Genomic DNA, 13438 nt, shown 5'->3' on the forward strand with positions numbered 1-13438 from the left:
TGGAGCACTCCCTTTAAGAGTGTGCTCCTAATCTCAGCTCGTTACCTGTATAAAAGACACCTGGGAGCCAGATATCTTTCTGATTGAGAGGGGGTCAAATACTTATTTCCCTCACTAAAATGCAAATCAATTTTTGACATGCGTTTTTCTGGATTTTTTTGTTGTTATTCTGTCTCTCACTGTTCAAATAAACCTAACATTAAAATTGTAGACTGATCATTTCTTCGTCAGTGGGCAAACGTACAAAATCAGCAGGGGATCAAATACTTTTTTCCCTCACTGTAATAGAAGTTGGTCCACATTGACCCCTGTGGTGGCTTTCTTTGTACCCTTTCCCTTTTCAGACAGTCTGTTAGTTAACTAATGATGGAGATATTGACATGTTGGTCAACATTGTCATTGGAAACACTAATAACCTGGAATTACTGCAATTATGTCCTATAATTTGTTAGATTTTATATCCACAGTCCCATGAAGTCTGGCAGGTGATATGTCCCACTCACATTAGGTTGACAGAGTAATCAATCAATTAATCAATTAGCATAATTCATCTGTTAATCAATCACTCAGCCAATCAATCACAATTTTGACACTTGACAATCACATAAACATACGTTTTCATATTAGTTACAGTTATGAAATGTTATATGAAACAAAACACTTCCCATCAGAATAGCATTGCACATACATAGCCTAACGTTACTGGTGGGCAGGGAAAGGGTTTGTGTAAAATTACATGTTGAAGGCGGAAAAGCTGAGAAGCGCACACACAGCTCTGCTAGCGCGGTTATTTGGTGCACGTTCACGTTATCAGTAAATTAGGACATGGCTTGCAGCTCGATGGCCAGCTTGAGAGAAGGGAGAGCCTAAATTGTGTCGCCTAGATGAGATTTTAAAAAGCGGGTGGCTTCTGTTTGCTCCAGAAAGGCGTCGTATCGGCACTGACAGCCGTGTGAATATCATTGCAGAACGACGAGGCCAGCTCTCACGCTCAGCTACACCGCGAAATGTTCACTTCTATTCTGGAGCTTCTTATCCTACGGATATGTCTTCAGCAGTGCGGTTTTGTACACGGTAAGTAGCCTAATTTTCGCTGGCAAAATGTTATGTTTAGGTTTATTATCGTGGCATATCAACGTGACGGTACAACACCGTGTTGGTTATGACCATTACACCTGCCTATATGCTTTCTTTACACAGGAATGACAGCGGTAATTCCACCTTGCTTTCGTTCTATGAATATGACCCAAAACGGACACACGGGCAGCCTGTTTTGCACAGTGCGCTCGACGTATTGTTTATTCCAACATTTGCAGTTGCTTATAATAAAATGCCTACGTTTTTTAGTGAAAGAAATACTTTAATAATAATTGCGTCCAGTCTTTAGAGGAGTCGGTCATTTAAATGCAGCCAGGCAAAAGGCCCTCGCCTGTGTTAATGTAGCCTACGCCGTCGTTATAGGAAAAATAGTACATGCTCTTTTTAACTGGTCAGTTTGGGTCATTGGTTTGGTTACAATGAACCTGAAATTGATACGCCTGTGTAGGGCAATTGTGTTTAATTGTAATTTTCTTCTCTCCGACATTCGCTCTCAGTACAGGATTTTTCCCCAGTGATGATTTATTTATTCCTGAAGATGGGGGCAAGCCTTCAGTGGCTTGGTATGTTGTCTGAAACGTTGGGGCCGCGTAGCAACACTGCATTCTCAGCTGGGGGTACGGTGACGTCCATGATTTATTTGTGGGGTCAAGGATTCGGACATGTTGCAGTAGTGTGTAGAAGGGAGATCCCACGATGTGTGAAATGTGCAAGAGGGCATAGTCAGAGGGAGTGTACAATTGGGATAGAGAAAGGACTGTAAACTGTGGGGGTGCCCAAACAGCTGGGAATACGAAGTACCCAGTGAGAGAGAGAGAGAGAGGTTGAGATTGCCGGAGGGAAAGTTTCCTATGCTGAGGCAGTGACGAGAGTAGATAGCCCCAATGAGTAGGCCTAAAGAGATCCAGAGTGGATGAGTTGTATTATGGTTGGATTTCTTGCGTTTATAGCCATGATGATCAACTGCACTGCACTGATGGAGCGGAAATCACAGAAGATTGATGTGGTAGTTGTTGCAGCAGCAGAGACATATTTGGGGGTGAGATTTTAGTGCAGAAGATCTACAGGACGTTTTGAGAAGGGGTTCGTTCCACCTTCTCAGGCCGACGGCCTGGTGTAGGGTCGCTTATGACCAAAGTGTGGTGGGTTTTGGGGGATAGTCTATAGGTGCACAGTTAGCTGGTGGTGCAATTTTAAGATTTTCCCATTCCCCTTAACTTTATTTTTGTGACCAAAATGTGCATCCGCACCCCGTCTTGCGAAATACGCAACAAACACAGCGTCTAGTCTGCGGTTGTCACAGGGGTTGATTGGAAAATGCTGTTCAAAAGAGGACATTGTATTATGGATCTATTCTGCCGCAGTCACACGAATAATAATATTTATTTGGAGATTCCTGTTGGATTGTGGTGCACGGCAGTTAACTGCTCTGCTATATTACCCTACCCAGGACTTAACCCATTTGAAGTGTGTTCGGAGGTTTGTCTTTGACCATGAAGGGGATATATTTTGCCCTACCCCATAGTATCTTCTGACCGGGGGAGTTAAGAGCCCCAACGCTTGCGGTACGTTTTTGGAAACATAAGGAACTTATCTTTTCATATCAGCGAGAAAGTGTATATGTATGTGTGTTACATTACTACACACCTTTTTATAGGGTTAGTGTTCCCACATGGTCATATCTCCATGTTACATCGCTTGTTTACGGAAGACAAAGGCGGCCACCTGTTCTAATTAACGTTAGCTATCTAACTGTTAGCGTGCTCCCAACTTGTGTGTAAGCGTAACTGGGGAGGAAATGTAGTTCTTCAACTGGAGGCACACAGCTTGTGGATCTGTGCAAAACCGCTACAGTAAGTGTATCTTTTTTTTATTTTAAAGATTATTTCTCGCTGATAAGGGGCATATCATCATATGTTTCGAAAACCCGGTTGAAAGCGATGAGTATTGACTTTTCTAAACGTTAAAACACAGTGTCGGATTTGTAGTTCACATGAAGACATGTGGGCGAATGTAATTACTGAAAACCCTACATATGGAAAAGGGTTTTTGAGAGCTAATTTTGACCCGCCGTGAAAATGACATTTGTTAGTGTCAGCTGACGGGCTTTTGTTGCGTCTCACACAGATTGTTTATTTTCTTTGTGTATTGAGTGATACTGTATGCAAATTAGAGATTGGCTCATTGACCTCAATTGATTTCAATATTTGCGCTCTAGCTTTCATTATAGAAACAGGTTTGTTCAGTATTAACCAAGAATTTTGAGTAATCTGATTTCACAATAACATCCGTCTGACACATTACATATTTCCTTGGAGTGTTTCCCAGGCTTACACAATTGCAAACACTTGATGAGAAGCCTACAATTCATGTAAAACTGGTGAAGTATGAGACCGGTGCAAGATGCCAATAGGCATCAGTAGGCGTATTTTAAAGTTTGGTTGGTAGGTTTATTCCCTGATGTATACTGAACAAAAATATAAACACAACATGTAAAGTGTTGGTTTCATGAGCTGAAATAAAATATCCCCACATTTCTTCATATGCACAAAACGCTTATTTCTCTCAAATTTTGTGCACAAATTTGTTTACATCCCTGTAAGTGAGCATTTCTCCTTTGCCAAGATAATCCATCCACCTGACAGGTGTGGGAATCAAGAAGCTGATTAAACAGCATGATCATTACACAGGTGCACCTTGTGCTTGGGACAATAAAAGGCCACTCTAAAATGTGCTGTTTTGTCACAACACAATGCCACAGATGTTTCAAGTTGAGGGAACACGCAATTGGCATGCTGACTGCAGGAATGTCCACTAGAGCTGAATTGAATGTTAATTTCTCTACCATAAGCCGCCTCCAACGTCGTAACCACCCGGACAGCTGAGAAATACTCCTCAGTTTCATGTCTGTAATAAAGCCCTTTTTGTGGGGAAAAACTCATTCTGATTGGCTGGGCCTGGCTCCCCTGCCCAGTCATGTGAAATCCATAGATTAGGGCCTAATTAAATTATTTCAATTTACTGATTTCCTTATGAACTGTAACTCAGTAAAATGGTTGCGTTTATATTTTTGTTCATTATACATCCAAGCTATAGCCAATTTTTTTTATCAACACTGGGTAAGCACAAACCTGCTGCCCCAGGCTCGCTACCATGTTCACTTTTCAGTGAAGAAACCTCAGCACTAAATGTAGTGCAGTAGCAGAGACATCTGATGAGTTGCACGTTTACTCCTGGTGTGAACTCTGCTTGCTCCATATAACAGATGAGCAATAGGACCTACACAGTTGACTAATTCGTTTTTTTTATTCACATGATTCAGCCTCATTGTGTATGTGTAACCGGTGTGAAATGGCTAGCTAGTTAGCGGTGCACGCTAGTAGCATTTAAATCTGCGACGCCACTCGCTCAGAGACCTTGAAGTAGTTGTTTCCTTGCTCTTCAAGGGCTGCGGCTTTTGTGGAGCGATGGGCGTCTTGTTTGGTAGTGCCCCTGAGATTTATGAGAATGTTAACACTGCAAACACTTTGCATTATATAACCCTCTTAATCGTTCTATGGCATTCTACCCCTCATCTGTTGGAGCCTGATCTGTTGGCTTGTTTAACGATGTCTGTATCCGAAATGGCACCCTATTTCTTATAGTGCTCTACCTTTGACTATAGCTTATGGGGCTCCGTTCAAAACAAGTAATGCACCATTTAGGGGATAGGGTGCCATTTTGGACTCATCATATGACCACTGCCCAGGACAATTACCACTCAGTCCCAGGCAGACGATTGTGCTGGTGGTATTGATCACCGACAACGACGAGACAGCCTATAGGGAGGAGGTCAGAGATCTGGCCGTGTGGTGCCAGGACAACAACCTCTCCCTCAACGTGATCAAGACAAAGGAGATGATTGTGGACTACAGGAAAAAAAAGAGGACTGAGCATGCCCCCATTCTCATCGACGGGGTTGTAGTGGAACAGGTTGAGAGCTTCAAGTTCCTTGGTGTCCACATCACCAGCAAACTAACATGGTTCAAGCACACCAAGACAGTCGTGAAGAGGGTACGACAAAACATATTCCCCCTAAGGAGACTGAAAAGATATGGCATGGGTCCTCAGATCCTCAAAAGGTTCTACAGCTGCACCATCGAGAGCATCCTGACTGGTTGAATCACTGCCTGGTATGGCAACTGCTCGGCCTCCGACCGCAAGGCACTACAGAGGGTAGTGCGTATGGCCCAGTACATCACTGGGGCCAAGCTTCCTGCCATCCAGGACCTCTATACCAGGCAGTGTCAGAGGAAGGCCCTAAAATTGTCAAAGACTCCAGCCACCCTAGTCATAGACTGTTCTCTCTGCTACCGCACGGCAAGCCGTACCGGAGAGCCAAGTCTAGGTCCAAGAGGCTTCTAAACAGCTTCTACCCCCAAGCCATAAGACTCCTGAACATCTATTCAAATGGCTGCCCATACTATTTGTAGTGGAACAGGTTGAGAGCTTCAAGTTCCTTGGTGTCCACATCACCAGCAAACTAACATGGTTCAAGCACACCAAGACAGTCGTGAAGAGGGTACGACAAAACATATTCCCCCTAAGGAGACTGAAAAGATATGGCATGGGTCCTCAGATCCTCAAAAGGTTCTACAGCTGCACCATCGAGAGCATCCTGACTGGTTGAATCACTGCCTGGTATGGCAACTGCTCGGCCTCCGACCGCAAGGCACTACAGAGGGTAGTGCGTATGGCCCAGTACATCACTGGGGCCAAGCTTCCTGCCATCCAGGACCTCTATACCAGGCAGTGTCAGAGGAAGGCCCTAAAATTGTCAAAGACTCCAGCCACCCTAGTCATAGACTGTTCTCTCTGCTACCGCACGGCAAGCCGTACCGGAGAGCCAAGTCTAGGTCCAAGAGGCTTCTAAACAGCTTCTACCCCCAAGCCATAAGACTCCTGAACATCTATTCAAATGGCTGCCCATACTATTTGCATTGCCCCCCCACACACCCTTTTACGCTGCTGCTACTCTGTTTATTATCTATGCATATTCACTTTAATAACTCTACCTACATCTACATATTACCTCGACTAACCGGTGCCCCCGCACATTGACTCGGTACCGGTACCCCCTGTATATAGCCTCGCTATTGTTATTTTACTGCTGCTCTTTAATTATTTGTTGCTTTTATTTTGTATTATATTTTTTTAGTGTGATTTTATAGATTTTTTGTATTCTTTCTTAAAACTGCATTGTTGGTTAAGGGCCTGTAAGTAAGCATTTCACTTTAAGGTCTACAGCTGTTGTATTTGGCGCATGTGACATACCATTTGATTTGAGGTCTGTTAGTGCCCTGCTGCAGAAGGATCCCACGCTGAGGGGCTGATCACTCAGGCACACTGAGGAGCAGGGGGTTATTGGACATGGTCTGGCTGTACTTTCTCCTCTCCTCTCTACACTGGCTAGTGGCTGACTGGTAACAACCCTAAGCAGGTGTACCTACAACACAGCGTGTCATTGGTGACGTCAAATGAATCAGTATTAACCCATAGACGTTCATTTAGAATTTGACTCGTCTTGGCTGAACGTGTCTGTATAGTAATGGCTTTTTTTGTTTTCTGTGCCCTACAAACACGACCCAGGTTGGAGGACTTTCAATTCAGTGATGGAACATATTTGTAGTGCTTGAGGCCTGGAGATGTGTACGCTAGTTATACATGATGATGGTTTTGAGTTACCCAATCTTTATTTCCTTGTTCCTTTCCTCCAGGATCAAAGACAGAATGTGAGCCCAGTCAGTTCCAGTGTGGGAACGGCCGCTGCATCCCGTCTGTCTGGCAGTGTGACGGGGATGAGGACTGCTCAGACGGGAGTGATGAGAACACCTGCGGTGAGTGACACACTCCCCAAATCAGCGGCATAGCCTACTGCTTTAGAAAACAACCCTTGTTATAAGGGATGTAATGAATCACCGGTACGTTTCGGGCCACGATTCAAATGTTTTAAAGCTGCAATATGTAACTTTTTGGGCAACCTGACCAAATTCACATTGAAATGTGAGTGATAGTTTCATTTTTGCGTCTTTTTACTTTTGGTTTTGTACACAAGCTTCAAACAGCTGAAAATACAGTGCATTCGGAATGTATTCAGACCCCTTGACTTTTTTTCCATATTTTGTTACGTTACAGCCTTATTCTAAAATGGATGAAATATTTTTTCCCTCATCAATCTACAAACAATACCCTATAATAACAAAGCGAAAACAGGTTTTTAGAATTTTTTGCAAATGTATTAAAAATTAAAACAGATACCTTATTTACAAGTATTCAGACCCTTTCCTATGACTCGAAATTTAGTTCAGGTGCTTCCTGTTTCCATTGATCATCCTTGAGATGTTTCTACAACTTGATTGGAGTCCACCTGTGGTAAATTCAATTGATTGGACATGATTTGGAAAAGCACACACCTGTCTATATAAGGTCCCACAGTTGACCGTGCATGTCAGGGCAAAACCCAAGCCATGAGGTCGAAGGAAATGTCCGTAGAGCTCAGAGACCGGATTGTATCGAGGCACAGATCTGGGGAAGGGTACCAAAACATTTCTGCAGCATTGAAGGTCTAAGAACAGTGGTCTCCATGACTCTTAAATGGAAGAAGATTGTTACCACCAAGACTCTTCCTAGAGCTGGCCGGCCAAACTGAGCAATCTGGGGAGAAGGGCCTTGGTCAGGGAGGTGACCAAGAACCCGATGGTCTCTCTGACAGAGCTCCAGAGTGGAGATGGGAGAACCTTCCTGAACGACAACCATCTCTGCAGCACTCCATCAATCAGGCCTTTATGGTAGAGTGGCCAGACGGAAGCCACTCCTCAGTAAAAAGCACATGACAGCCTGCTTGGAGTTTGCCAAAAGGCACCTAAAGGACTCTCAGACCATGTGAAACCATATTCTCTGGTCTGATGAAACCAAGATTGAACTCTTTGGCCTGAATGCCAAGAGTCACGTCTGGAGGAAACCTGGCAACATCATGCTGTGGTGATGTTTTTCAGTGGCAGGGACTGGGAGACTAGTCAGGATCGAGGGGAAAGATGAACCGAGCAAAGTACAGAGCGATCCTTAATGAAAACCTGCTCAGGACCTCAGACTGGGGCGACGGTTCACCTTTCAACGGGACAACGACCCTAAGCACACAGCCAAGACAATGCAGGAGTGGCTTAGGGACAAGTCTCTGAATGTCCTTGATTGGCCCAGCCAGAGCCCGGACTTTCTGAATGCACTGAGCAATATTTTTGGTTATGGAAAATATATTTCAGTGGTTTAGATGGTACAATGATTCTCTGCACAGTGCCTTCGGAAAGTATTCAGACCCCTTGACTTTCTCCGCATTTTGTTATGTTACAGCCTTATCCTAAAATATATTACATGTTTTATTTCCCCTCAATCTACACACAGTACCCCATAATGACAAAGCAAAAACATGTTTTTAGAAAATGTTGCTAATTTATTTTAAATAAACTGATAACACATTCAGACCCTTTACTCAGTACTTTGTTGAAGCACCTTTGGCAGCGATTACAGCCTCGAGTCTTCTTGGGTATGACACTACAAGCTTGGCACACCTGTATTTGGGGAGTTTCTTCCATTTTCTCTGCAGATCCTCTCAAGCTCTGTCAGGTTGGCTGGGGAGCATCGCTGCACAGCAATTTTCAGCTCTCTCCAGAGATGTTCGATCGGGTTCAAGTCCGGGCTCTGGCTGGGCCACTCAAGGACATTCAGAGACTTGTCCCTAAGCCACTCCTGCATTGTCTTGGCTGTGCTCAAATCAAATCAAATGTTATTTGTCCCATGTGCCGAATACAACAAGTGAAGACCTTACAGTGAAATGATTACTTACAAGCCCTTAACCAGCAATGCAGTTTTAAGAAATAATACCTTAAAAAAAGAAAATAATAATCACACAAAAACAATAATACAAAATAAAAGTATCTAATAATTAAAGAGCAGCAGTAAAACGAACAATAGCGAGGCTATATAGGGGGGTACTGGTACCGCGTCAAGGTAATACAGTGAGGGCGAAAAAAGTATTTGATCATCTGCTGATTTTGTACGTTTGCCCACTGACAAAGACATGATCAGTCTATAATTTTAATGCTAGGTTTATTTGAACAGTGAGAGACAGAATAACAACAAAAATCCAGAAAAACACATGTCAAAAATGTTATAAATTGATTTGCATTTTAATGAGGGGAAATAAGTATTTGACCCCTCTGCAAAACATTACTTGGTGGCAAAACCCTTGTTGGCAATCACAGAGGTCAGACGTTTCTTGTAGTTGGCCACCAGGTTTGCACACATCTCAGGAGGGATTTTGTCCCACTCCTCTTCGCAGATCTTCTCCAAGTCATTAAGGTTTCGAGGCTTGAAGCTCTCAACTTGCTCCGCTACAGCCCTGTCAACGAGAATGGGGCGTGCTCGGCAATTCAACTTTGCCATGGTTTGCTGAGCTAGATGCAGGTAGTCTATAGCCCCTGATAGGCCAACATCTCATTTCAGGGAAAAGTCCACAATGAAACGGACATTAAATGTAGAATGATACATTTGCGATAGAGCTGAGACTATGATTACAATTGACAACTTTACATTTAATTAACTAAATATGGCCATGAATAATTGCATAATAACACAAGGCTACAACAACAAACTGAGTTATAGGCTATTGTAACCGGTGTGAAATGGCTAGCTAGTTAGCGGTGCGCACTAGTAGCGTTTCAATCGGTGACGTCACTCGCTCTGAGACCTTGAAGTAGTTGTTTCCCTTGCTCTGCAAGGGCCGCGGCTTTTGTGGAGCGACGGGTAACGGTGCTTCGAGGGTGACTGTTGTCGATGTGTGCAGAGGGTCCCAGGTTCAAGCCCAGGTAGGGGCGAGGAGAGGGACGGAAGCAACACTGTTACACTATTTATTAAATCATTTTGCCAGCTCCAAGTAGGCTACACAAGTGGCACATTGATTTGCAATGACTCCAGTGATATCGTCATTTCAATATACTTATTGTATCAAATGGTAGGCTACAGTAGCCTGCAATGGCATATAAATTAATAGCCTACTTGATGGCCAACAGATGCAAATGTAGCCTATCATTCTCCACATTTCCTGTCATTTTCATTGTGGACTTTTTCCAGTAACACAAGCATGCGAGGGAGTTCCATAACTTCCATTTCAGATTTCCACTTGCGCAGCGCTACTGAGCAGAAGTAAAACCCATCGCTTGATACTGTTATCCATAAGAAAAGTCAACATTAGAATGCAGTTTACTTTAAACCACCTCTGAGTAAATGTATCTAAAGAGCTCTAGTGCGCCTAAAGTAATTTTCCAATTCTTTGTCGCCGTTATATCAGTTCTAGCGCATTAATGTTTTATGGAAAAGGGGTATCTCCATAATGACCAATTTAAATAGCCTACAGACAACAGGTAAAAGTTTGTCACGACGTGCGCGCGTGCTGCACTGTCTGTCTCCGTGACTCAGCTGCCTCTGCTGCAGCACTCTCTCAACCAACGCACACACACCCCTTCGGCCCCTCCCTCTCCACCAGTCACTCACTCAGTAACAGCCTGTTCACTGCCTGATAGTCAGCAACAGCAGGTCACAGTGAAATATATATACAGTGCATTCGGAAATGTTCAGACCCATTGACTTTTTCCACATTTTGTTATGTTGCAGCCTTATTCTAAAATTGATTTAAAAAATAGAAATCCTCAGCAATCTACACACAATCCATAATGACGAATCGAAAATACCTTATTTACATAAGTATTCAGACCCTTTTCTATGAGACTCGAAATTGAGCTCAAGTGGATCCTGTTTCCATTGATCATCCTTGAGATGTTTCTACAACTTGGAGTCCACCTGTGGTAAATTCAATTGATTGGACATGATTTGGAAAGGCACACACCTGTCTATAGAAGGTCCCACAGTTGACAGTGCATGTCAGAGCAAAAACCAAGCCATGAGGTCGAAGGAATTGTCCGTAGAGCTCCGAGACAGGATTGTGTCGAGGCACAGATCTGGGGAAGGGTACCAAAAAATTTCTGCAGCATTGAAGGTCCCCAAGAATCCAGTGGCCTCCATCATTCTTAAATTGAAAAGGTTTGGAACAACCAAGACTCATTCCTAGAGCTGGACACCGGCCAAAATGAGCAATTGTGGGGAGAAGGGCCTTGGTCAGGGAGGTGAACAAGAACCTGATGGTCACTCTGACAGAGCTCTAGAGTTCCTCTGTGGAGATGGGACAACCTTCCAGAAGGACAACCATCTCTGCAGCACTCCACCAAATCAGGCCTTTATGGTAGAGTGGCCAGACGGAAGCCACTCCTCAGTAAAAGGCACATGACAGCCCGCTTGGAGTTTGCCAAAAGGCACCTAAAAACTCTCAGACCATGAGAAACAAGATTCTCTGGTCTGATGAAACCAATATTTATCTCTTTGGCCTGAATGCCAAGTGTCATGTCTGGAGGAAACCTGGCACCATCCCTACGGTGAAACATGGTGGTGGCAGCATCATGCTGTGAGGATGTTTTTCAGAGACAGCGACTGGGAGACTAGTCAGGATCGAGGGAAAGATGAGCGGAGCAAAGTACAGAGAGATCTTTGATGAAAACCTGCTCCAGAGCGCTCAGGACCTCAGACTGGGGCGAAGGTTCACCTTCAAACAGGACAACGACCCTAAGCACACAGCCAAGACAATGCAGGAGTGGCTGTGTTATAAATTGATTTGCATTTTAATGAGGGGAAATAAGTATTTGACCCCTCTGCAAAACATTACTTGGTGGCAAAACCCTTGTTGGCAATTAGAGGTCAGATGTTTCTTGTAGCTGGCCACCAGGTTTGCACACATCTCAGGAAGGATTTTGTCCCACTCCTCTTCGCAGATCTTCTCCAAGTCATTAAGGTTTCGAGGCTTGAAGCTCTCAACTTGCTCCGCTACAGCCCTGTCAACGAGAATGGGGCGTGCTCGGTCCTCTTTTCCCTGTAGTCCACAATCATCTCCTTTGTCTTGATCACATTAAGGGAGAGGTTGTTGTCCTGGCACCACACGGCCAGTTCTCTGACCTAATCCCTATAGGCTGTCTCATCATTGTCGGTGATTAGGCCTAACACTGTTGTGTCATCGGCAAACTTAATGATGGCGTTGGAGTTGTGCCTGGCCATACAGTTATGAGTGAACAGGGAGTACAGGAGGGGACTGGGCGCACCCCTGAGGGGCCCCGTGTTGAGGATCAGCGTGGCGGATATGTTGTTACCTACTCTTACCACCTGGGGTCGGCCCGTCAGGATGTCCACAATCCAGTTGCAGAGGGAGGTGTTTAGTCCCAGGGTCCTTAGCTTAGTGATCAGCTTTGAGGGCACTATGGTGTTGAACGCTGAGCTGTAGTCAATGAATATCATTCTCACATAGGTGTTCCTTTTGTCCAGTTGTGAAAGGGCAGTGTGGAGCGCAATAGAGATTGCATCATCAGTGGATCTGTTGGGGCGGTATGCAAATTGGAGTGGGTCTAGGGTTTCTGGGATAATGGTGTTGATGTGAGCCATAACCAGCCTTTCAAAGCACTTCATGGCTGCAGACGTGAGTGCTACGGGTTGGTAGTCATTTAGGCAGGTTACCTTAGTGTTCTTGGGCACAGGGACTATGGTGGTCTGCTTGAAACATGTTGGTATTACAGACTCCGACAGGGAGAAGTTGACAAAGGTCAGTGAAGACACTTGCCAGTTGGTCAGCTCATGCTCGGAGTACACGTCCTGGTAATCCGTCTGGCCCTGCTGGCTTGTGAATGTTGACCTGTCTATTTATTTATTTATTTATTTTATTTAACTAGGCAAGTCAGTTAAGAACAAATTCTTATTTACAATGATGGCCTACACCGGCCAAACCCGGACGACGTTGGGCCAATTGTGCGCTGCCCTATGGGACTCCCAATCACGGCCGGTTGTGATACAGCCTGGAATCGAACCGGGGGTCTGTAGTGACGCCTCAAGCACTGCGACGCAGTGCCTTAGACCGCTGCGCCACTCGGGAGCCCAGTTTAAAGGTCTTACTCCCATCAAATCAAATGTTATTTGTTACATACACGTGTTTAGCAAATGATAGCGGGTGCAGCGAAATGCTTGTGCTTCTAGCTCCGACAGTGCAGTAATATCTAACAATTTCACAACATATACACACAACTAGTAAGGGATTTAAGAATGTATACATATATGGACAAGCAATGACAGAGCGGCATGGACTAAGATACAGTAGAATAGAAAATAATGCAGTATACACATATGAGATGAGTAGTGCAAGATATGTAAACATTAT

At 44.3% G+C, this 13438-nt stretch overlaps 1 protein-coding gene across 4 annotated transcripts in view; it reads left to right on the top strand.

Moving 5' to 3' along the window:
* Positions 1–673: 673 nt before the first annotated feature.
* Positions 674–13438, top strand: part of LOC121573893 (very low-density lipoprotein receptor) — a 49373-nt gene continuing 36608 nt past the window's right edge. For 2 of the 4 annotated variants that reach the window (XM_041886275.2, XM_041886276.2), the window contains exons 1-2: positions 676–1074; positions 6855–6974. In XM_041886275.2, the coding sequence (XP_041742209.1) occupies positions 1008–1074; positions 6855–6974 (187 nt within the window). In that variant the 5' untranslated portion in view covers positions 676–1007. Of the gene's footprint in view, positions 1075–6854; positions 6975–13438 lie in introns of all 4 variants that reach the window. The other 2 variants (XM_041886274.2, XM_041886277.2) reach the window with 2 other exon arrangements.

Source organism: Coregonus clupeaformis, chromosome 9 (genome assembly GCF_020615455.1).
Source record: "Coregonus clupeaformis isolate EN_2021a chromosome 9, ASM2061545v1, whole genome shotgun sequence".
Lineage (NCBI taxonomy): Eukaryota > Metazoa > Chordata > Actinopteri > Salmoniformes > Salmonidae > Coregonus > Coregonus clupeaformis.